This window comes from Oncorhynchus keta, chromosome 14 (assembly GCF_023373465.1).
Source record: "Oncorhynchus keta strain PuntledgeMale-10-30-2019 chromosome 14, Oket_V2, whole genome shotgun sequence".
Lineage (NCBI taxonomy): Eukaryota > Metazoa > Chordata > Actinopteri > Salmoniformes > Salmonidae > Oncorhynchus > Oncorhynchus keta.
The window spans coordinates 8,907,001-8,931,275 of record NC_068434.1 but is presented as its reverse complement, the minus strand read 5'-3'; the positions used below and the strand labels follow the sequence as shown (position 1 = coordinate 8,931,275).

At 40.6% G+C, this 24,275-nt stretch overlaps 3 protein-coding genes across 4 annotated transcripts in view; all 3 read right to left on the bottom strand.

Moving 5' to 3' along the window:
- On the bottom strand, positions 1–24,163 carry LOC127907181 (trichohyalin-like). 2 transcript variants are annotated; one of them, XM_052460971.1, is made up of 4 exons: positions 23,222–24,163; positions 22,113–22,665; positions 21,901–21,959; positions 1–524 (listed from the first exon to the last, which is right to left on the bottom strand). In XM_052460971.1, the coding sequence occupies exons 1-3, from the start codon at positions 24,036–24,038 to the stop codon at positions 21,935–21,937; spliced, it is 1,395 nt and encodes a 464-aa protein (XP_052316931.1). In that variant the 5' UTR covers positions 24,039–24,163; the 3' UTR covers positions 1–524; positions 21,901–21,934. The 2 variants fall into 2 exon arrangements, with proteins under 2 accessions (XP_052316931.1, XP_052316930.1); XM_052460970.1 differs by lacking the exon at positions 1–524 and having other exon boundaries at positions 21,828–21,959.
- Positions 3,419–6,652, bottom strand: LOC127907422 (uncharacterized). Its single transcript, XM_052462672.1, has 3 exons — positions 6,569–6,652; positions 4,839–4,943; positions 3,419–3,997 (listed from the first exon to the last, which is right to left on the bottom strand). Exons 1-3 carry the CDS (start codon positions 6,650–6,652, stop codon positions 3,419–3,421), a joined length of 768 nt encoding a protein of 255 aa, XP_052318632.1.
- Positions 21,553–24,275, bottom strand: part of LOC127907182 (uncharacterized) — a 251,290-nt gene continuing 248,567 nt past the window's right edge. The window contains exon 4 of the mRNA XM_052460972.1: positions 21,553–21,900. The gene's annotated coding sequence lies outside the window, so the exon portion shown is untranslated. The remainder of the gene's footprint in view (positions 21,901–24,275) is intronic.

The following is a 24,275-nucleotide window of genomic DNA, read 5'->3' as shown; positions in this document are numbered from 1 at the left end:
ACTAAATGCTTTTATTAAAGAATAAAACTTTGCTAACAAAAATGACATCATCAAACATCACTGGCCTGACTTGAGCAGCTCTGCCCGGGGATGGAGCCAGCAACTTAGCTGCTACCGGTCCGGTCCAGGCTACCTGCAGACCTCCTCCCAGACCTCCTTTTCAGCACCTCCCCTTAACAGGAGAGGTGGTGGAAATGATCAGAGTTGCATTCAACTAGAATAAAGATGAGAAACTCTGGTCTGTGGAGCCACTGGTCTGAGGGGAGGACTTCTGTTGAAACCATTTCCATTTTTGGGATATTTTCTAGGACTGTAGAGGTGGTAAGCAGAGATGAATTTAACTAGGATACAGATGAGAGTCTCTGTTCTTGGGAGGAGGGTCACTGACCTTCGATGGTTTGTTGCCTGATAAAGAGGATACTTGCTGGCTTGAGGAGAATATAATGTTTTGAGGAGGAAATGTGGCTCGATGACTTAAAGAGGAGGAGGAATTATTGGGCGACACTTTTAATTACCAACGTAACCTCAGTGGAACTGTGGCTTCATCAAGTTCCAGCTCTAGGCAGACAGCAGGTCAGGAATGCTGTAAGACATCACAGAGACAGGTAAGTATCTATATATTTACATGTGTGTTGCATGTACACTAAACCCTCACATTTGGATAATGTCACTTTTTAAAGTGATGACATGTATATTAACAGTATAAAACATGAATAGATGTTTAAACATTCTTTACCTCATCCTAATTTTCTTCCAGATGCTTGGCTTTTTCTTTGTCTTTGTGTTGGAGATTGGCTCTGATGTGTCAGCCTCTTCTGGAGCTTCTAGCTGCTGGCTGTCTGGCCCCCCCTGATGGTTCTCTGGCCCCTCCTGCTGGTTCTCTGAACTCCCCTCCTGGTTGTCTGCCCATGCCTGTTGCCTCCTTGGCCTTTCCTGGTGGCCATCTCCAGATGCAGTGGCTCTTGGCTTACTTGTTGGCCTGTGGCCCACCAGGGCAACTCCTGACCTTGGTTGTAGTCGTGGCTGTGTTGGGTGGTTGACACCGGGTGATGTACTGAACTTTGAGCATCAGCCTCCAGATTCATCTGATCCAGGTAGTTTTCCTTCATCCTCTCCCTCTCCTCCTTCAGTTGTTGATGAGTGTGTTTTTTTAAGCAGGGACCGCTCTCTCCACTGCTTATTGAAATCCTCCATCTTCTTCCTTCTCTCCTCGGCCTTCAGCAGCTCCTTCCTCTTCTCCCTCTCTCTCTCTGCCCGGGTCATGGTGGATGTTAGCCTTGTATGGGTCCAGGGATGGCTGGAAGGGGAGAAGAAGTAGAGTTCTCATTCAACTTAGTGGATTTGATATCAACTTAAATGTAATGGACACAAGGAATTAAGAATAGAAAACCCAGTTGGATCTCAATGATTCTTTACTCTTTTCAGTTAAGCAAGGCATGGAATTTGTCAATAAATTTAAATAATTCCCATCCCGAATTGACCTGGTTTAAATTGAACATGAGTCCAGAATGGCACCTATTCTTTGTATAGTGCCAGGGCATATGTGATCACTTAGGGCCCCATGGCCACTAGTAGCCCCTGATCCCCCAAAACCGTTTTTGGTTTACCTAGGGACCTTGAACTGTGAGTCCCCATTAATTTTGTTAGTCAATTTCATTCAGATATTTTTAACATGCCATAAGTCATGGCAAAATGTGTAGAATTGAAGGAAATCTTTAAAAGGCTAATTCCGCTCTCCAAGTCTTGAGAGTTAGAAACTTGTAGATAACACAAGGTACCATTTAAAAACCTGGTTGTTATCAAAAGGCTAGTATTTTTCTTCATTGAGATCAGTCAGTTTTCCATTCTCAATGAGCCATTTAAGCTAACAGATTCTTTGGACAGTAGTTTTATATTGAAACAATGGTGCAACATGATGACTGGTGTGGAACTTATGTGTGTAGAGGAGACTACAGAGGATGATGTCATAAGTAGAGGGAAAACAGGTCTTACCTATGTGGACGATCTTATGGCCCTCCTCAGCCTCTCTCTGACAGGTTCTCTCTATCTTTCTGAGGTTCCTCTTCTCCCATTTTTTATTCACCCAGCCCACGGCTCTCCTTCTGATACTTTTATCAGGTGGGAGAATGTCCTCCTTGTCATCTTCTTTTTCCTCCTCCTCTAACTCACCCCTCTTGTACTCAAGGATCTCCCTTCTTTCCTCTTCCACCATCTCCTCTCTTTTTTTTGTCTCTATTATATTTTCTCTCTCTCTAATTAAAGATAAATGGCATTTAATGGCTTTCTTTCTCTGCTCCTCTCTCTCATCCTCTCTCTGCCTCTCCTCCTCTCTTAGTCTCAACATTTCTTTCTGTCTAGCAATTTCAATCTCTCGTTTTCTATCCTGCTCCTCTTGTTGTCTTGCCCTCTCCTGTTTTCTTTCCATCTCCAGCCGTCTTTCCTCCTTCTCCCTCCTGATTTGTTGTCCTCTTTCTATGTGTTCTCGTTCCCCCTTCAACACTTCTAACCTCCTCTCTTTACGCCTATTGAAGACTTCCCGTGCTTTTGCTTTAACATTAACTACTACATGTTTCTTCATGCTTACTTCCTTTCCTCTCTCTTCTCTTTCCCTGTACTCTTCCTCTGCTTCCTTAATCACTTCCTGCTTTTCTTCCATCTCTCTCTCCTGTTCTATCTCCAGTTCATTCTGTCCCTCAATTTCCCCCAAAATATTTTTCTGCCCCTCCTTTCTTTTTCCTGCTTCCTCCCTTTCTCTCATAATCATCTTTTCTTTCTCCATCTCTTTCTGTTGCTGATCTTTTAATTCCATCTCTCTCTGATTGTCATTGTCTTTCTCCCTTTCTTTCTCCTTCTCCTTTTGTTTCTGTCTCTCCTCTTGTTGTTGTCGTCTGTGTATCTCTTCTATCTCTCTCTGTCTCTTGTTCTCCCTCTCTCTTCCCTCCTTCTCCATGTCAATTTGCTTCTGTTTCCATATATTTTCTTCTTCTTGATCTCTCTCAAACATTATCTTTCTCTCCTCTTGTTGTTGTCGTCTTTCTTTCTCTCCCATCTCTCTCTGTCTCTCTTTCTCTTCGATCTCTCTCTGTCTCTCTTCTTCTCGTTCTTCCTCTTCCATCTCTTTTTGCTTCTGTTCAAATAGTTCTTCATTCTCTCTTTCAATCTCTTTCTGTCTCTCTTCTTCTCTTTCGATATGTTTTTGTCTCTTTTCCATTATCTTTCTTTTGATCTCTCTGTGTCTCTCTTTCTTTCCTCTTTCATCTCTTTTTGCTTCTGTTTACATATTTCTTCATCATTCTCTCTTTTGTCTCTCTCTGTCTCTCTTCTTCTCGTTCTTCCTCTTCCATCTCTCTTCTGTCAAATCTCTTTCTCTTTCAATCTCTTTCTGTCTCTTTCTTCTCTCGTTCTTCCTCTTCCATCTCTATTTGCTTCTGTTTAAATAGTTGTTCTTCATTCTCTTTTCAATCTCTTTCTGTCTCTCTTCTTCTCTTTCGATATGTTTTTGTCTCTTTTCCATTATCTTTCTTTTGATCTCTCTCTGTCTCTCTTTCTCCCTCTCTCTTTCTTCCTCTTCCATCTCTATTTGCTTCTGTTTACATCTTTCTTCTTCAATCTCTCTTTCAATCTCTCTCTGTCTCTCTTCTTCTCTTTCCATAATTTTCTGTCTCTTCTCCATTCTCTTTCTTTTGATCTCTCTCTGTCTCTCTTTCTCCCTCTCTTGTTCGTTCTCTTCCATCTCTTTTTGCTTCTGTTCAAATAGTTCTTCTTCATTCTCTCTTTCAATCTCTTTCTGTCTCTCTTTCTCCCTCTCTCGTTCTTCCTCTTCCATCTCAATTTGCTTCTGTTTACATCTTTCTTCTTCAATCTCTCTTTCAATCTCTCTCTGTCTCTCTTCTTCTCTTTCCATAATTTTCTGTCTCTTCTCCATTCTCTTTCTTTTGATCTCTCTCTGTCTCTCTTTCTCCCTCTCTCGTTCGTCCTCTTCCATCTCTTTTTGCTTCTGTTCAAATAGTTCTTTCATTCTCTCTTTCAATCTCTTTCTGTCTCTCTTTCTCTTCCTCTTCCATCTCAATTTGTTCTTCTCTTCCATCTCTCTTTCAATCTTTTCTGCTTCTTTTTTTTGTGTCTTTTCCATTATCTTTCTTTTGATCTCTTCTTCTCTCTTTCTCCCTCTCTCTTTCTTCCTCTTCCATCTCTATTTGCTTATGTTTACATCTTTCAATCTCTCTCTGTCTCTCTTCTTCTCTTTCCATAATTTTCTGTCTCTTCTCCATCTCTTTCTGTCTCTTTTCCATTATCTTCTTCCATCTCTATTTGCTTCTGTTTACATCTTTCTTCTTCTCTCTTTCTCCCTCTCTCGTCTCTTCTTTGCTTCTGTTTACATCTTTCTTCTTCTCTCTTTTCAATCTCTTTCTGTCTCTTCTTCTCTGTTTTTCTCTTTTCCATTATCTTTCTTTTGATCTCTCTCTGTCTCTCTTTCTCCCTCTTTTTCTTCCTCTTCCATCTCTATTTGCTTCTGTTTACATCTTTCTTCTTCAATCTCTCTTTCAATCTCTCTCTGTCTCTCTTCTTCTCTTTCCATAATTTTCTGTCTCTTCTCCATTCTCTTTCTTTTGATCTCTCTCTGTCTCTCTTTCTCCCTCTCTCGTTCTTCCTCTTCCATCTCTATTTGCTCATCTTTCTTCTTCATCTCTCTTTCAATCTCTTTCTGTCTCTCTGTTCAAATAGTTCTTTCTTCATAATTTTCTGTCTCTTCTCCATTCTCTTTCTTTTGATCTCTCTCTGTCTCTCTTTCTCCCTCTCTTGTTCTTCCTCTTCCATCTCTATTTGCTTCTGTTTACATCTTTCTTCTTCAATCTCTCTTTCAATCTCTCTCTGTCTCTCTTCTTCTCTTTCCATAATTTTCTGTCTCTTCTCCATTCTCTTTCTTCTGATCTGTCTCTGTCTCTCTTTCTCCCTCTCTCTTTCTTTCTCTTCCATCTCTATGTGCTTCTGTTTGCGTCTCTCCTCTTCTTCTTCTCTCTCCATCTCCTTCTTCTTCTCATCTTCTTCTTGTCTCTGTTTTGGTATTTTCTCCATTCTCTTTCTTTCTACCTCTTTCTGTTTGTTGTGCTCACCCTCCATCTTCTCCTCCATGTCCATTTGGTTCTGTTTCCATTTATATTTGTCTGTTTCCATATTTTCTAATTCTATCTGCTGTTCCTTGATTTTCTTGAAGACTTCCTCCAATTCAGACGTCTTTTTGTCATTGATGAGGGCTGTCTCCATCTCCATCTCTCTCTCCACTCTATTTTTCATCTCCTCTTCACTTCGTCTCCAATCATTTTTTCTCTCTCTGTCTCTATCAAATGTTCTCTCTGGTTCAGTCTCGTCTTTCAATCTAATCTCTTCTTTCATTCTCACAACCTCTCTGTCTAACACTAGTACATTTTGGTTAACCTGTTTCACTCTCTCATTCTGTCTTCTAAACGCTTCTTTAGCTCTTTCAAATTTGATTTTGTATTGAATCTCTTTTGTTGTCATATCTTCTTTCAGTCTCTCAACCTCTCTCTCTAACTCTTTTACCTTTTCGTTAACCAGTTTGACTTTCTCATTCTCTGCAATACGCATGTCTCTTTCTCTTTCAAATATGATTTCCTTCTCAATCTCTTTCAATCTCTCAATCTCTCGTTCTAACGCTTTTATCGTTTCTTCTGCCTGTTCCACTTTCTTCTTCATTTCTTGTCTTTCCAATTCTGCTTTTCTCTTCCTTTCCATCTCCCTTTCTCTCTCTTCTTCCCTCTCTCTTTCCCTCTCTCTTCCTGTTTCAATAGGTTTGTTGTTCCAGGCCAGTCTTGGTCGCTGCTCCTCCATGACTTTCTGCCATAGCCTCAATCTCTCAATCTCTTGCTTCATTTTAAAAGGTAAAATTAGTGATAATCTATTACCAAGACATACTTTCAAAGGATTTGCAGAGAATGATACACAGAAATACAACCTAGAGCTAGGTAATTGAATCAAACACTGGACAACATCAATAGCAGGGTCATGTTGATCAATTCATCTGGACAATTCTTTGTCAATTAATGTATTGACATGGTTTGAAAAAATTATGAGACATTTTACGGAATCAATTATGTCCAAAATGTGTACAAATACAAACACACAACCTTCTTGCCCATTCAGTTAGGGGTTTGAGAAATTCCTGTTACAATTTGTGTGATGTTACAACAATGTTGCCTCTGATGTTTATGCTTGTAGAAATTACTCCTACAAATGATGCTTCACTAATGCAACTATTTACAACCTGCACAGATACAGTTATCAACAACAACAACAGTAATGACGTTAATAAGGAAGTGGATATTCAACCGGCAGAAGAAAGGCATAGGGGTTGAGATAAATGAAGGTTAGGTTCAGGACCTAGGGTTGGGTTCAGGTAAAGGTTAGGTATAGTTTCAGTGAGGTTAAGGTAAGGGTTAAGGAAAGGAATAAAAGTTAACATTAGGTTAGCGTACCGCTGTCTGCCACTATTCATTTTCAGCTGGGTAAATATACACTGCCTTTTAATAATAACAATGACATGTCTTACGTGGGCCAGTTGTAGGTCCACCATCAGTAGATCCAGCAGTTGTTTGAGTCTGTGGATCTCCTGCAGTTTTCTCTGGTACTCCATTGCTTCTGTGGCTCTCTCTGCTTCTCTCTGTCTCTCTGCTTCTCTCTGTCTCTCTGCCTCCCTCTGTCTCTCTGCCTCCCTCTGTCTCTCTGCCTCCCTCTGTCTCTCTGCTTCCTTCTCTCTCTCTGCCTCCCTCTGTCTCTCTGCTTCTCTCTGTCTCTCTGCTTCTCTCTGTCTCTCTGCTTCTCTCTGTCTCTCTGCTTCTCTCTGGCTCTCTGCCTCTCTCTGGCTCTCTGCCTCCCTCTGGCTCTCTGCCTCCCTCAGTCTCAGGATCTCAGCCTTCCACTCTTTCATTAAACCCCTTTCAACTCTTCTTCTCCTCCTTTCATCTTTTAAAAGGGCTCGGAGATGGTCTGTCTCAGACTGTAATTCTTCAATGATCTTGTCCTTCTCCGTTCCACCATTCCTCTTCTTCTTTTCCTCCTCCCAGAGGCACACTTGAAGTCTGTCCATCTCCTTCTTCTGGTTTCGGATCGTTCGATCCTTCCCCATCAACTCAAGCATGTGGGCTTCCTTCTCTGTACATCTCTGCCTGCTTGTAGCTGGGAGCAAAGGAATGTCAACACATTATTTAGGAAGTGAACTCAGACAATTTACTACAATATTAAAATAATAATTCAACTTCTGCTCAATTTAACTGTCTTTAAAACACAAATCACACAACTGTGACTTACAATACGTGAATGTGATGAGTTGACTGTCCATGATGGCCAGAGGTGGGTAATGTGTCACTCTGGTCCAGGGCGTTACGTACAGCTTGCAGACACTGAGCCTTCCTTCAGCAAGCCGCACATAATGCCCTGGACCAGAGCTAGGTTATGTGATGAATGACTTACAGACTGTTCCATATGATAGGAGGGGGTAAGAAGACAGTCCCAGTAGGAGATGGAGATCGTCCAGAAGAAGAAGAGCTGTCCATCTCCTCAGAGACTGCAGGAAAGGTCTACAAGTTTTATTTCTGGAAAATAAAGAGATGCCTTCGTTCAGCAACAATGTGTGTTTCTATGTTTCTGTCACTAGATGGTGCCATTGTACACAACATTTACTCACCAGGTCAGTGAATTCAGAAAGAGTCTTCAGAGTTGAGTCCTCAAACTCTAGCCTACAACCCATCATGCATCAGCAAAACTAATATAATAATACCTCATCACAACTTCATAATCACAGTACACCTGGATTGTGTTCACAAAGTGTTTCAGGGTAGAAGTGCTGATCTAGGATCAGGTCGCCTCCTGTCCATCAAAACGTATTCAGTTTAATTTAAAAGACCAAACTGATTATTGATCAGCACTCCTTCTATGAGACTTTGTGAATATGAGCCTATGTGAAAGAACCTTTCTGGCATATGCTGGCTAGACAGTACACAGACAATTCAGATAGTCCGACAGACAGACAGAAGAGTAGATACAGATGGAGTGATTGATAGCAACAGAAATAACGAAGCGGATGGTTAATGTATTGTAAACTTTTGTAAATATTTGACTCACCTCAAATCACACGTGTCAAACCTCAGTTTTAGTGTGGAACCGAATGATATCTTCCGCATTAACTTTCTCTGGTCTGGAGCTGTATTGTTGCGTCATTTGGAACGCTTGAGCGTCATAATCCGTTCACCGCGCCTGCTTGATTGACAGCTTGGGGTTCTCCTGCGCACCAGTGTCCAAAAGTCGATGATGTTTAGCTACTCATAATTGATAAAGACATAACTATTTTCACTTGACTTTTATTTCGTGTATTTTTGCCTAAGGTTATTTGGAATTCTATGTTGTGTGATTTGTCTTTGTATGGGCCTAAAGTTAAATGAAATACAAACAGCAACCATAGCCTAAAAAAATAATAACATTACAGCCATAACTGTACAAACAAACATCCAATCACAACTCTCTCCCCACTATTTATTATTTCTGCAGTGAGGATTCACCCCCTTTAGATAATGATGTTGTAATTTATCTACAGAAAAACGTTGTTCTGAGTTCAACAAGCAGTTGTAGCAGTATGCAAATCATAGAGCCAGATGAATGGCTCTTTCACCGATGCAATTCGGTTCCCGAGGTTCAACTAAAATATCCGTTCAAAAAGAGCCGTTCGTTCGTGAACGACACATCACCACACTGTAGTTCTCCACCATTTCGTATCGTGAGCTGGAGGAGCGTTCGTCCAACTTCTCATCCAAGTAAATGGCAGCGGCGCATCATCCATCCGCTGAAATCCCAAGGGACTGTGAGGATAGTTCACGATGCAACAAGCGTTTGGGGAGGACATTCATTGAAACGCAATGACTTTTAAATTCTTGAGGGACTCTTGCTCCAGGGGAAATCTCAGCAGTGATGTCTCTGCTGTGCGTCAGAGGTGGGATCTTTTCCTTCTTCACTATGCTTATTATTCTGTACATATCGGTCACATTAATGACATTGCACTCAGGAAAGTTGTCTGTAGGCTATTGGGGAGATGCGCATAGCCGGTTGAGTTGTCACGTTCCAGTCCAAACATGACCTGGGATGTGAGAAGGGAGCTATTCTATAACACATGTAGATGACATGTTGTCTTTATATGTAGATTATATTTTGGTTTTATATTTCATATTTGATTGATGATTAGCCCTATGACTTTTGATTCCACTTTGGCTACCTTGCACCATTTTGTCCTCTTGTTATATCTTAAACTTTATGCCCTTGTGCAGATCTTCTCTCTAAACAATAGTCATAATAGTTTGAGAATGAGTTGAGTAAACTACACTGCCCTAACATTATCCTCTCATCATGGGTGTGATTCAGACTCTAGTTTCTCCCTGTATGTCCAGTAAACCTCCTCTCATCATGGGTGTGATTCAGCCTGAAGCTGGAGAGGCCAGTAGCAACCAGCCCATCCACTTTATTACTAGTTGGGGATGGATAGTATCTCTAGAGGTACAGTAGGAAATGTCCATGTAAAAGGATTGTCTATTAGGTATCTGTTGTGAAATTGTTAGATATTACTTGTCAGATAATACTGCACTGTCGGAACTAGAAGCACAAGCATTTCTCTAGACTCGCAATAACATCTACTAACCATGTGTTGTGACCAATACAATTTGATTTTGATTTGAGCACCAATTATGACATTCATAAGAGCATGTTAAACATTCATAAGAGCATAATTGGGTGTGAAATGAAATCTAAGAGTGTATATTTTGGGTAAATGTAATTCTAGATACATTTTTCAACCAGTGAAGGCTTTGATTTCTGGGTAAACAGATGGAAAGGGATCTTAGAAAACATCACCAGAAAAAGTCTTAAAAGGTCCAATATCAGAACTACATAAAAGCAGAATCATGTTGACATAAAGACCCCTGACTACTATTATCAACACTCACATTTGGGTTTGGAGAAATCATTAACCTTCTTTAAGTTTCAGAAATATTACCTTGTGCCTTGTAATTCCGTTACCAAAAACCCACATAAACTTCATAAACTTGTCTTTGTGAAGATATTTAACCAGTAATTTGTTCTTGATGAGGATTTTGGGGGGATTATTAAGTGAAAACTCATAATTCCGTTCACAGATTTGTACCAGCCCATCCAACTTAACCAGTAATGTTGGGGAGCTAACACTTAGGGCACTCCAGTGATTTTTCTGATTATATTTTGTGAAATTATTAATGGCTTAAAACTCATAATTCCGTTACAGAATTTACTATACTCGCGTAACGTCCAACTTAAATGTTTTGTCAATAAACTGGGAGCATGACACAATATAAACTACCAAGTAGTGCTTTGGCTGAAACTAAATGTAATGGCAGATTTCCTCCTGACAGAGGTGTTGCAAACATCGGGCAAAACAACAGTGAAACCCAGGCTGGTAAGTGTCCATGTTTTAATAGAATAAACTGAACATGACAACAATATAAAATAACAAAGTGAATATTAAAAAACATCCCGTGTGAAAAAGACACAGACTGCAGGAAACAAACACCCACTGAATGGAAAACATTAACCTTTTTCAGAACATGAAACCCCCCCTACCCCAAATGCAGACTCCGTTTTGATCAAAACCTGACCTACGATAAACAGCTGCCTCTGATTGAGAACCATATCAGGCCAAACATGAAATTCAGAAAAACATAGAAAAACACACAGACTCTTGCCTCACGCCCTGACCATACAAAATAAAGGTCAGAACATGACAGTAACCCCCTCGGAATTGCAGACTAAAGGCCGCCAACTGGAACCTGGGGGAGGGTCTGGGGGGCGTCTGTCCAGCTACCGGACTGAGGTTCTGGCTGCGGGATGTGGACCTCCTTCACCAAAGTTCTGGTGCAGGACTGCCAAAAGCCTCTGGACTGAAGGCCAGGAATGAGGGCAGCTCCGACTGAGGACTAGCAACCCTACTGAGGGCCCCAGCTCAGGACTGAGGGGTAGCTCAGGACTGGCTGACAGCTCTGTCAGAGAAAAACACACATAGAAAAACACACAGACTGCCCACCACAACTCACGCCCTGACCATACTAAATAAAGACAAAACAAAGGAAATAAAGGTCAGAACGTGACACAAAAGCATAGTCACATTCCTTGGACCACTTAAATGGTCCTTTGGGATGAAGCAGCGATGTAAGGAGAGCTACTACCGTCGAAAAATTCTTACAGAAGGTACGGTAGTACCCTCCCATCCCCAGGAATCTGCACAACTGGCGACAAGTCGTGAGAGCAGGAAAAGCAACAATTGCTTCCACTTTGCCAGTTATTTGGCACACTTGACCCTGTCCCACCTGAATCCCCAAGTAAGCCACAGTAGCCTTCCCAAACTCACACTTGACCTCGTCCCACCTGCGTCCCCAAGTAAGCCACAGTAGCCTTCCCAAACTCACACTTGGCCAAATTGAGGGTTAAAGAAGCATTCTCCAACCACTGAAACACACTTTTCAAGGTGGCGAGATGATAAGACCAAGTTGACGAATTAATCACCACATTGTCAAGGTAAGCAAACGGTGCTACAACCATTATATTATAAACTACTAACATGTAAGCTATCAGACTGAGATAAACTAGCCTTGAGCTAGCTAGCGCTTAGCCAAGCTAAATATGGTTAGCATCAAGTTAGCAAACTGTTAAATGCTATTTTTGTAGAAATATTAACACATTTTATCGTGACATCACATATTTACATATATTACCTGAACTAAACTGAGTCTTTGTTGATAGAAAATAAAACAAATAGGATCTAAAACGTCGTTGAAAAAAAGTACAGAAAGTTCAGACGCCATCTTGTTCCCTTCTCTTACATGTAAACCATTAGCAACCTAGCCAACCTCCATTACTTACAATGGGGAAAATACCAACCAGTTTATCACTCTGTTAAAACTCCCTTCAATTGCCTTCAAATGTGACCAAACTCATGGACTATGTAGTTAACCATGTTACCTCAATATGCTGAGAGTCATATTGCACTTTTGCACATTACGTGACTGAATTAATAGGGTCAAATGATGAGACGGAGAAACGTTATTAGTTTTCAGTAGTAGGCATTCTCCAAGATTGAAGAAGAAACCTCTCAGACCTCATGATCTCACTAACGCCCCCCATTGACATCACAGCTCCCCCTAGCAGCAGTAATCATATACATTACTTTAAATGCAAATACCTGGGAGGCCTAGAAAATGATACAAGGGATGGCTCCATCAGATAACAAATGAAATAAAACATAAAGAATATGACCATACATATTTGTGTGTTGCACATATACACATGGCATATGCTTGGGTGCCACCTTGACATCTCTGATCTGCTTGCCTCAGTGGTGGAAAAAGTACTATATAGTCATACTTGAGTAAAAGTAAAGATACCTTAATAGAAAATGACAAGTAAAAGTGAGAGTCACCCAGTGAAATACTACTTGAGTAAAAGGCTAAAAGTATTTAATTTTAAATATAGTGAAGTATCAAAAGTAAATTGAATATCTTAAATGTACTTTACTATCAAAGGTAAATGTACAAGTGTAAACCATTTTAAATTCCTTATATTAACACACCAGACGGCACAATTTTTTTTTTTTTAAATGTATTTGCTGATAGCCAGGGGCACACTCCAACACTCAGATATCATTTACAAACGAAGCATTTGTGTTTAGTGAGTCCTCCAGATCAGAGGCAATGCTAAAAGTGTTTCATATGATTTCAGATCATCTTAGGCAGTAGGGATGACCAGGGATGTTCTCATTTATTTATTACAGAAAACCAGAGGCACCACCAGGGATGTTCTGCAATATAGTCCTCCAGATAAGAACAAGGGATGACCACAATGTTCTCTGTTTAGTGAGTCCTCCAGATCAGTCCCAGTAGGGGAACCAGGGACGGTTCTCTGTGTAGAGTCCTCCAGATCTGTGGCAGTAGGGGTGACCAGGGATGTCCATTTTACAGAGGGTTCTCCAGATCCTGAGGCAAAAGGGATGTTTCTCTGTTTAGTGACAGCCTCCAGATCAGAACCCTGTTGGAAGGGTTCAAAAGTTCTCCTGATAAAGTTCAACCTGTTTAAATTGTACCATTTTCCTGTCAAAATGTTTCAAAGTACTTTTTTGATGTCAGGGAATTCTGTAATAAACTGCTATTTATTCAAGATAACATGAAAAAGCATCAAATTGAAGGTTTTATCAACCTCTTAAATAGCAGTGTTCCAGATCCTCCAAAACCAAGAAGGGTGACTTTAGTAGTTCAAGTCTTTACAGAAAGGACTCTATCTTCATTTTAGATCCCAAGGGGTCTTTATTCTTCATACTGTATGCTACCCTCAATACTATCTCCACTTGTCATCTTTTCATGGCATTTCAACATTAAAACAGAGGGGCACATCACACCTCAAACTTTTCTTCAAGTCAACAGACACACAGCATCACCACAATTATAGCATCTTGTTTACATTTCTCACATTTAGGTGTTCCAGATGAGGCCCTGGGGGTGGGCCATATTCAAAATGAGATGGGCACAGGGGTTGTACAGTTGATGTCAGGAGTTTTATTTTCATACTGGATGCTTCACCAAATACTATTTAAACACATCTTCCATTCATGACATTTAATTAACACAAGTGTTGAAGATTTCAGTCTTAGGTCAGTGTTTTAAGATGCACCACTTTCTTTGGACATTTAATCCAAGTAAAGATTTCTGTCTTAATGTTAATTGTCATAAATAATAGGGAATGATTTCATTTCAGCTTTTATTTCAAACAGAGGCACATCACATTCCTAGTGGGTCATAAGTTTAAATACACTCAATTAGTATTTGGTAGCATTCCAAATTGTTTAACTTGGGTCAAACACACACACACAACCACAAGCACACAACAATAAATTTGGTGAATTTTAGCACAATTTTTGTTTCATCAGACCAGAAGACATTTCTGACAAAGGGATGTACAGTCTTTGTCTGAGTCCTCAGATCAGTTGCAAACCGTTTGACCATGGCTTTCTTGGTGGTTTAATGAGTTGGCTCCTTCTTAGGCAGTTAGGGGTGACCAGGGATTTCTTTTAAGTTATGTGATATTGGACTCAGAATTACTAGGGATGAAAGATTTCTTTCATGTATTCCTGTGAGTCCTCCAGCTACACTTCACAGTATTTGCTGTTGTTCATTCCCTTTTTGTTTTTGTTTTGCACCAAACGTTCATCTCTAGGAGACACAACTTCTCACAATCCAATTCTGAATTTTAGAATAATTTTGTTTCATACAGTTTGTACAGAGGAATGTCTCCAAAGAATTCTTTGTCTTGGAACTTGCAAAAGGATGAACCAGACTTGTGCTTTTGGGTGGCTTCTTCAATTTTTTTCAGGTCTTGGCTGATTTCATTTGATTTTCCAATGACGTCAGAATTTTTGTACCTGTTTGAGTTTTCAAGGTAGGCCTGAAATACATCCACATGTACACATTGATTTGCACTTTTTGTTATGTCAATTAGCCTAACAGAAGCTTCTAAAGCCATGACATCATTTCCTTCTGGTATGACAGCTGCATGGGCCCAGCTGTTTAAATGCACATTCAAGATAGTTTATGGTAAACTTTGGAACCCACTGAAATTGAATACAGTGAATCATAAGTTAAATAATCTGTCTTGGTACATTTCATTTGATTTTCCAATGGAAACATTACTGAGTTTCATGCAAATAGATGTCAAACAACTTGCCAAAACTATAGTTTGTTAACAAAGAAAAGTGACATCATTTTCTGGTATTTTCCAAGGTTTAAATGCACATTCAAGTTTTTATGTATTCCAACCTCTGACCCACTGAAATTGTATACAGTGAATCATAGTTAAATAATCTGTCGGTACATTTTTGGGTCATTACTTGTTTCATGCACAAAGTACTTCAATAGTTTGTTAACAAGAAATGTATGTTGAAAAATGAGTTTTAATGACTCCAACCTAAGTTCTAAACTTCCGACTTCAACTGTATGTACAGTCCTTTCTAGTGGGGAGACAAATGAGTTGAACAGGAGAAGAGGATGAGGTTGGTGGTGGAGGAAGAGCAGTGGGGGTGGTGGGTAGAACAGCTGCAGTGACGTTGATCGGTTGCTCTGGCTCATCACTTGTTGACTAAAAGAAAGAAAGATTTAGACATTTGTTGGACATTGCCATAGTTCAACAGCTGAAAAGCCTTCATTAACATACTCCCAGAGATAGAAAGACATCCAGTATTCACTGAATGAAGTAGACTATTTACAATTTCATTCATCAATTAAATAAATGATACTATAGTACATTCAATGACGTTATTATTGTGGACTATAGGCTACTCCTGTATCTACCTTCTACAATACCGTCATCATTGAATGAAGCAGCATACCCATCCACATTTATTATGGTAGGTGTGGTGGTGTAGGTTTAGGTGTGATAGGTTTTGGGATGGTAGGGATGGTAGGTGGAGTGGTTGTAGGTGTGGTGATGGTAGGTGTGGGACGGTAGGTGTGGTGATGGTAGGTATGGTAGGTGATTATGGTAGATGTGGTGATGGTAGGTGTGGTGATGGTAAGTAGTAGGATGGTAGGTGTGGTGATTTGGTAGGTGTGGTTATGGTAGATGTGATGATGGTAGGTGTGGTGACAGTAGGTGTTGTGATGGTAGGTGTGGTTATGGTAGATGTGATGATGGTAGGTGTGGTGATGGCAGGTCTGATGGTAGGTGTGGTGATTGTAGGTGTATGGATGGTAGGTTGGTGGGTGTGGTGATGGTAGGTGTAATGTAGGTAGGTGATGGTAGGTGTGGTATGTTGATGGTAGGTGTGTGGTAGTTGTAGGTGTTTAGGTGATGGTAGGTGATAGGTGTAGGTGATGGTAGGTGTATGGATGGTAGGTATGGTGGGTGTGGTGATGGTAGGTGTAATGGTAGGTATGGTGATGGTAGGTGTGATAGGTGTGGTAGGTAGGTGTGGTAGTTAGGTATAGTAGGTAGGTTTGGTGGGTGTGGTGATGGTACATGAGGTAGCTATGGTTATGGTAGGTGTGGTAGATGGTAGGTGTGGTGATGGAGGTTTGGTGGTGGTATGGTATGTGTTTGGTGATGAGTAGGTAATGGTGATAGTAGGTAAGTTTGAGGTTTGGTGAATAGTGGCTGTAGGTATGTGATTATAGGTGTGGTAGTTTGTAGGTAGTTGTGGTAGGTTTGGTAGGTGATGGTAAATGATAAATGTGATAGTTGTGGTGTTGGTGGATTGTAGGTGTGTTGATGGTGGGTAGGATAGTTGTGGTAGGTCGATGTGGTAGTTGTGGTAGGTAGGTTTGGTAGTTGTGTTTGGTAGGTGGGGTAGTTGTGGTACATATGTGTGGTGGTTGTGCTAGGTAGGTTTGGTGATGGTAGGTTTTGTAGTTATGGTGATGGTAGGTGTGTTAGTTTTGGTAGGTTGGTGTGGTGGTTGTGGTACATAGGGGTGGTAGTTGTGGTAGGTAGATGTGGTAGTTGGGATAAGTAGGTGTGGTAGTTGTGGTAGGTAGGTGTGGTAGTTGTGGTGATTAGGGTTGGGCGGTATCCAGATGTTCATATTGTCATACCATCCTTCTCTCATACCGGGATTTACAGTATTACCGGCATAGCACATGAGTGGGTGCTAAAAACACAAGAAAAACCTATTGCCCTCTATTTCCAGAATGCTAACAAATTAGCACAAACTGATAGCAAATTCACATAGACGCTGTTAGCTAAATGCTAACAACGGAAAACAAACGAGCTAATTGCAAAGCAGTGGAGGCTGCTGAGGGGAAGACAACTCATAATCATGTCTGGAATGAAGTCAATGGAGTGGTATCAAACACATGGAAACATCTTTAATGTGGTTGATACCACTCCATGGACTCCAACCATTATTATGAGCCGTCGTCTCCTCAGCAGCTTCCACTGTTGCAAAGAAACTCAAATCCAGCTCATAAAGTGATGTAAGGGATAATCAACGAGCGACTATGAGTTCTATGGTAAATAATGAACACTGTGGAACTGACCTTCCATGGACTTGCATTATTTTCCAGAGAACCATAAAGCCCTGAGTTGATTATCCCTTTTATACCATGGCTATAATTTAACACATTTGCCGGTAGAAATGTGTTCAACATCCATTGAAGTAGCTAGCAAGTTTACTAGATAGCTACAGTAGTTGCCTTGGTAACAAACAAACATACTTGCTAGTTTTGATAACCAAACCATCAGTCCTAGCTTGCTATTATGAAAACCTAATTCAACAACACCAATAATGTTTTCAATTTGACTTCATTTGTAATGTCCAAAAGTCCAAACGTAATTACCGTGGATTGGAGGGAAGAGGTCTGTGAACCAATATCAGTTTGTTGTATTCATAAAAGTGGAACCTACTGAAGTTTTAGGGAAGCATTTTTCAGGTAAAGGCCATTCAAAATCATGAAAAATATAAAAGAGTTTTTAAAAAATACAAAAAGTTATTTATATTTATTAGTGGGATGAGGTTCCTGAACCAATGATAGTTGTTTGTATTCATTAAAGTAATATGGGGTGGAAGCTATTGACGTTTTAAGGAAGTATCTTTACTGTAAAGTCAATTTAAGTTGGTAGAATATCACCAAAGTCAAGAAATACAAAAGTAATTGCTATTGATTACAGGGATCAGGTCCCTGAACCAATCACAGTTAGTTTAACTCATGAATGTCACATGGGGTGGAATCTATTGACATTTTAAAGTAGTATTCATGCAAATTTAATTAACGTTTGTAAAAAAGTATCCAAAGTCAACAAATACAACACAAATTGCTGTTGATTGGAGACATGACGTCCCTGAACCAATAACAGTTGGTTGTTTTCATGAAAGTCTAAACGTGAATTTGAAAGTCATTCTTAAAGTAATGTAATTTTTTGATTGGAGGGATGTGAACCAATAACAATTGGTTGTTTTCATGAAAGTCTAATGAGGTGAAAGATATTGAAGTTTTTTTTTAAAGTATTTTTATGTAAAGTGATTTATTTAACATTTTGTAGATTTTATAGAAGTAAAAAATAATGTAACTAATTGCATTCCAGAAAAGAGGTCTCTTAACAGTGTCAAATTTGTTTGAGATCTCTATGTCATGTCGTTGAGAAGGTATTGATATTTTTCATTTACAGGCAATTGTATGCGATGCAGTTTTAAGACGGTTCCTTAACCCTCTGAACAGAGGATGGCACATTTTTAGCTACATTTCACCTCCAAAAAGTGAATATGACACCGAATGGTAAAAACAAGGGGTTTAACTTATTCACTATCATCAGACGAGTTAGAATATTACATTTATATATGTTTTTTTTTTTTTATTTAACTAGGCAATTCAGTTAACAACAAATTCTTATTTACATTAACTAGCTATGAACAGTAGGTTAACTGCCGTGTTCAGGGGAAGAATGACAGATTTTTACCTTGTCAGCTCAGGGATTCTATCTAGCAACCTTTCGGTTACTGACCCAACACTCTAACCACTAGGATACCTGCTGGTTACTGACCCAACACTCTAACCACTAGGATACCTGCTGGTTACTGACCCAACACTCTAACCAATTGGATACCTGCTGGTTACTGACCCAACACTCTAACCACTAGGATACCTGCTGGTTACTGACCCAACACTAACCACTAGGATACCTGCCGCCCCCGGCAGCCTAGTCAACCTTGCATGTTCCGTTGAAGAGGTTTGAAGAGCAAAGTCTGAATCTTTAATATAAAGCTAACCTCACCACTGTACAACACTGTATGATTGTAAATGTAGAAATGTGTTTAAAATCATTGAGTTAATAAAGCTGCATACAGACACCTTCTCTTTTTTGCTTTCTTGAGGAAGGCAGCTCATAAATGCAGGTGTTTCAGCCCAGCTTAGTGCTTTCTGTGGTGGTGGGGCAGCCAGCGAGAAATACAGAGCGTAGGGGTTGGTAATGTTCTCTGGTTGCGCCGTGATTGGCTTAACAAGCTAGCAGTCATCATCATGCATCCAGACAATAATCTCCTTTTCAATCCTTGTCATATGAAGAGAAATTATAGATAAAGAGTATCGGTGGTCATCAACCTTTCCAAATAAACACAAAAAGTTGGAAATCGCAAATTCAACAATGAGTGGTTTGGAAGGAATCAGTGGCTAACTGCAAGCTTAACAAAGCAATCACTAGCCTGCTATTCAACATGACTCCTGCCGCATTCAAAACAACTGAGAACTCGGAACTGGGAAATCTTAGACTTCAGTGAGTTCAAGACAACTGGGACCTCTGACTGGGACATCTTAGACTTCAGTGAGTTCAAGACAACTGGGAACTCTGACTGGGACATCTTAGACTTCAGTGAGTTCAAGACAACTGGGAACTCTGACTGGGACATCTTAGACTTCAGTGAGTTCAAGACAACTGGGAACTCTGACTGGGACATCTTAGACTTCAGTGAGTTCAAGACAACTGGGACCTCTGACTGGGACATCTTAGACTTCAGTGAGTTCAAGACAACTGGGAACTCTGACTGGGACATCTTAGACTTCAGTGAGTTCAAGACAACTGGGAACTCTGACTGGGACATCTTAGACTTCAGTGAGTTCAAGACAACTGGGAACTCTGACTGGGAAAACAGGTTTTGAATTCAGTGAGTTCAAGACAACTGGGAACTCTGACTCTTAGACTTCAGTGAGTTCAAGACAACTGGGAACTCAACTGGTTTTTCCCAGTTTCCAGTGGTTTTGAAAGAACCATAAATGGAGAATGACCGACTTTGATGCCAAACCGCCGCTACACCTTCCTGTTCAAGTGAGCACAGCATAACTAAGATGAGTCCAACAATGTATTGACTGCTGCTCTATAAATTATGTAATATGCCAGGGAGATGTTATACTGTAGATGAAAGTAATAGACAGCGTAGCTGTGGTTAGAGCTTGGACTAGTAACCGGAAGTTGAGTTCAAACCCCTGGCTGACAAGGTACAAATCTGTCGTTCTGCCCCTGAACAGGCAGTTAACCCACTGTTCCCAGGCTATCATTGAAAATAAGAATATGTTCTTAACTGACTTGCCTGGTTAAATAAAGTAATAAAAAAATTGTCTGTAGATCTAAATTAAGATAGCGTAGCCTAGTGGTTAGAGTGTTGGACTAGTAACCGCAAGGTTGAGAGTTCAAACCCCTGAGCTGACAAGGTACAAATCTGTCGTTCTGCCCCTGAACAGGCAGTTAACCCACTGTTCCCAGGCTATCATTGAAAATAAGAATATTTTTTAACTCTTGCCTGGTTAAATAAAGGTAAAATTAAAAATATCCTTAAACATCTTAGACTCTTTGCCAAGATAACTGACTTCCCAGGAACTCTTGGGACATCTTAATTGTCTTAATCTAAATTACAGATATCCTGTAGTCCACTCGTTGTCCCCTTGTGCCATAGTTTGTACATCTCAATTATCAGCAGAATCCACATTTGTTTAAGCAAGTCAGCCATATCAGCTATGTTTTTAAAAAACAGCTCTGCTGTTGGGACAGCTTTATGTCGACCCTAACAGTTTGTGGGCACCGTTTGTTAAAGTTATAGTGCAATTAATGTATTATTTAGTGTTGTGTTGTGTAGTGGCTTTGCTGGCATTCATCTACAACATTTTGGGGGAGTTTTCCCCATCAAGATGTACATGCTGCAATCACCACTGGGTGGGTGAATTATAACACATCAACCCTGTTACCTATAGATAGACAGTCTAGAAATGTTTAAACTATTTACATGTGTTTGGTAAGCTTGCATTCCATTCCCCCTGTCACATGGGGATCTATGGTTGATTCTAGATGAAATAGTCAACTCTGTTACAGTCAACCCTGTCACTTTATTTGGCACTTAATAGGCACTTGCTATAGTATGTATTTGTTACTTTTGAGATGGGAAAACATGTTTTTTATTAAGTTGAACATGTGCTATTTATGACAGAATATAAGAGAATTAGGTGAAATAAAAGTTACACTCCCCAAAAGGTACTCAATTGGTGGAATGACCCGAGTACTGAACTGGAGGTGGGAGAGCTAACGATGCATCTACTGTTGCTCTCTCCTCAGACTCTTAGAGAAGCTATTTCAATCTGATATTTCTCCTATGGTCTAAAATAGATGTGTATAGAGGACTCCTCTCTAATATAACATGTCACACATTGTATCAAACTGATGGAATGTTAGGTGTCTCATTGAAAGTCTAACATCTACCATGACTACTGGATGTTTCAATTCTAATAAATAACAAAACAATCCACACCGTAACAACAATATTGCTTTTTTACTAAATGCTTTTATTAAAGAATAAAACTTTGCTAACAAAAATGACATCATCAAACATCACTGGCCTGACTTGAGCAGCTCTGCCCGGGGATGGAGCCAGCAACTTAGCTGCTACCGGTCCGGTCCAGGCTACCTGCAGACCTCCTCCCAGACCTCCTTTTCAGCACCCCCTTAACAGGAGAGGTGGTGGAAATGATCAGAGTTGCATTCAACTAGAATAAAGATGAGAAACTCTGGTCTGTGGAGCCACTGGTCTGAGGGGAGGACTTCTGTTGAAACCATTTCCATTTTTGGGATATTTTCTAGGACTGTAGAGGTGGTAAGCAGAGATGAATTTAACTAGGATACAGATGAGAGTCTCTGTTCTTGGGAGGAGGGTCACTGACCTTCCATGGTTTGTTGCCTGATAAAGAGGATACTTGCTGGCTTGAGGAGAATATAATGTTTTGAGGAGGAAATGTGGCTCGATGACTTACAGAGGAGGAGGAATTATTGGGCGACACTTTTAATTACCAACGTAACCTCAGTGGAACTGTGGCTTCATCGAGTTCCAGCTCTAGGCAGACAGCAGGTCAGGAATGCTGTAAGACATCACAGAGACAGGTAAGTATCTATATATTTACATGTGTGTTGCATGTACACTAAACCCTCACATTTGGATAATGTCACTTTTTAAAGTGATGACATGTATATTAACAGTGTAAAACATGAATAGATGTTTAAACATTCTTTACCTCATCCTAATTTTCTTCCAGATGCTTGGCTTTTTCTTTGTCTTTGTGTTGGAGATTGGCTCTGATGTGTCAGCCTCTTCTGGAGCTTCTAGCTGCTGGCTGTCTGGCCCCCCCTGATGGTACTCTGGCCCCTCCTGCTGGTTCACTGAACTCCCCTCCTGGTTGTCTGCCCATGCCTGTTGCCTCCTTGGCCTTTCCTGGTGGCCATCAGCAGATCCAGTGGGCTCTTGGCTTACTTGTTGGCCTGTGGCCCACCAGGGCAACTCCTGACCGTGGTTGTAATCGTGGCTGTGTTGGGTGGTTAGACACCGGGTGTTGATTTGAGCATCAGCCTCCAGATTCATCTGATCCAGGTAGTTTTCCTTCATCCTCTCCCTCTCCTCCTTCAGTTGTTGATGAGTGTGTTTTTTAAGCAGGGACCGCTCTCTCCACTGCTTATTGAAATCCTCCATCTTCTTCCTTCTCTCCTCAGCCTTCAGCAGCTCCTTCCTCTTCTCCCTCTCTCTCTCTGCCCGGGTCATGGTGGATGTTAGCCTTGTATGTCCAGGGATGGCTGGGAGGGGAGAAGAAGTAGAGTTTACATTCAACTTAGTGGATTTGATATCAACTTAGAAAACACAATTGGATCTCAATGATTCTTTACTCTTTTCAGTTAAGCAAGGCATGGAATGTGTCAATAAAGTGCAATAATTCCCATCCCGAATTGACCTGGTCCTAAATTGAACATGAGTCCAGAATGGCACCTATTCTTAGTATAGTGCCAGGGCATATGTGATCACTTAGGGCCCCATGGCCACTAGTAGCCCCCGGATCCCCCCCAAAACACGTGTTTGTGTGTGTTTTTTATGAACTCTTTCTGGGTCTCTACTTAAGTCTTGAGAGTTAGACTAGTAGATAACACAAGGTACCATTTAAAAACGTGGTTGTTATCAGCAGTATTTTTCTTGTTCTGTCAGTCAGACACTCAATGAGCCATGTCAGCTAACATATTCTTTGGACAGTAGTTTTATATTGAAACAATGATGCAACATGATGACTGGTGTGGAACTTATGTGTGTAGAGGAGACTAAAGAGGATGATGTCATAAGTAGAGGGAAAACAGGTCTTACCTATGTGGACGATCTTATGGCCCTCCTCAGCCTCTCTCTGATATGTTCTCTCTATCTTTCTGAGGTTCCTCTTCTCCCATGTTTTATTCACCCAGCCCACAGCTTTCCTTCTGATACTTTTATCAGGTGGGAGAATGTCCTCCTTGTCATCGTCCTTCTCCTCCTCCTCTAACTCACCCCTCTTGTACTCAAGGATCTCCCTTCTTTCCTCTTCCACCATCTCCTCTCTTTTTTTTGTCTCTATTATATTTTCTCTCTCTCTGATTAAAGATAAATGGCCTTCAATGGCTCTCTTTCTCTGCTCCTCTCTCTCATCCTCTCTCTGCCTCTCCTCCTCTCTTAGTCTCAACATTTCTTTCTGTCTAGCAATTTCAATCTCTTGTTTTCTATCCTGCTCCTCTTGTTGTCTTGCCCTCTCCTGTTTTCTTTCCATCTCCAGCCGTCTTTCCTCCTTCTCCCTCCTGATTTGTTGTCCTCTTTCTATGTGTTCTCGTTCCCCCTTCAACACTTCTAACCTCCTCTCTTTACGCCTATTGAAGACTTCCCGTGCTTTTGCTTTAACATTAACTACTACATGTTTCTTCATGCTTACTTCCTTTCCTCTCTCTTCTCTTTCCCTGTACTCTTCCTCTGCTTCCTTAATCACTTCCTGCTTTTCTTCCATCTCTCTCTCCTGTTCTATCTCCAGTTCATTCTGTCCCTCAATTTCCCCCAAAATATTTTTCTGCCCCTCCTTTCTTTTTCCTGCTTCCTCCCTTTCTCTCATAATCATCTTTTCTTTCTCCATCTCTTTCTGTTGCTGATCTTTTAATTCCATCTCTCTCTGATTGTCATTGTCTTTCTCCCTTTCTTTCTCCTTCTCCTTTTGTTTCTGTCTCTCCTCTTGTTGTTGTCGTCTGTGTATCTCTTCTATCTCTCTCTGTCTCTTGTTCTCCCTCTCTCTTCCCTCCTTCTCCAATTTGTTTCTTTCCATGTCAATTTGCTTCTGTTTCCATATATTTTCTTCTTCTTGATCTCTCTCAAACATTATCTTTCTCTCCTCTTGTTGTTGTCG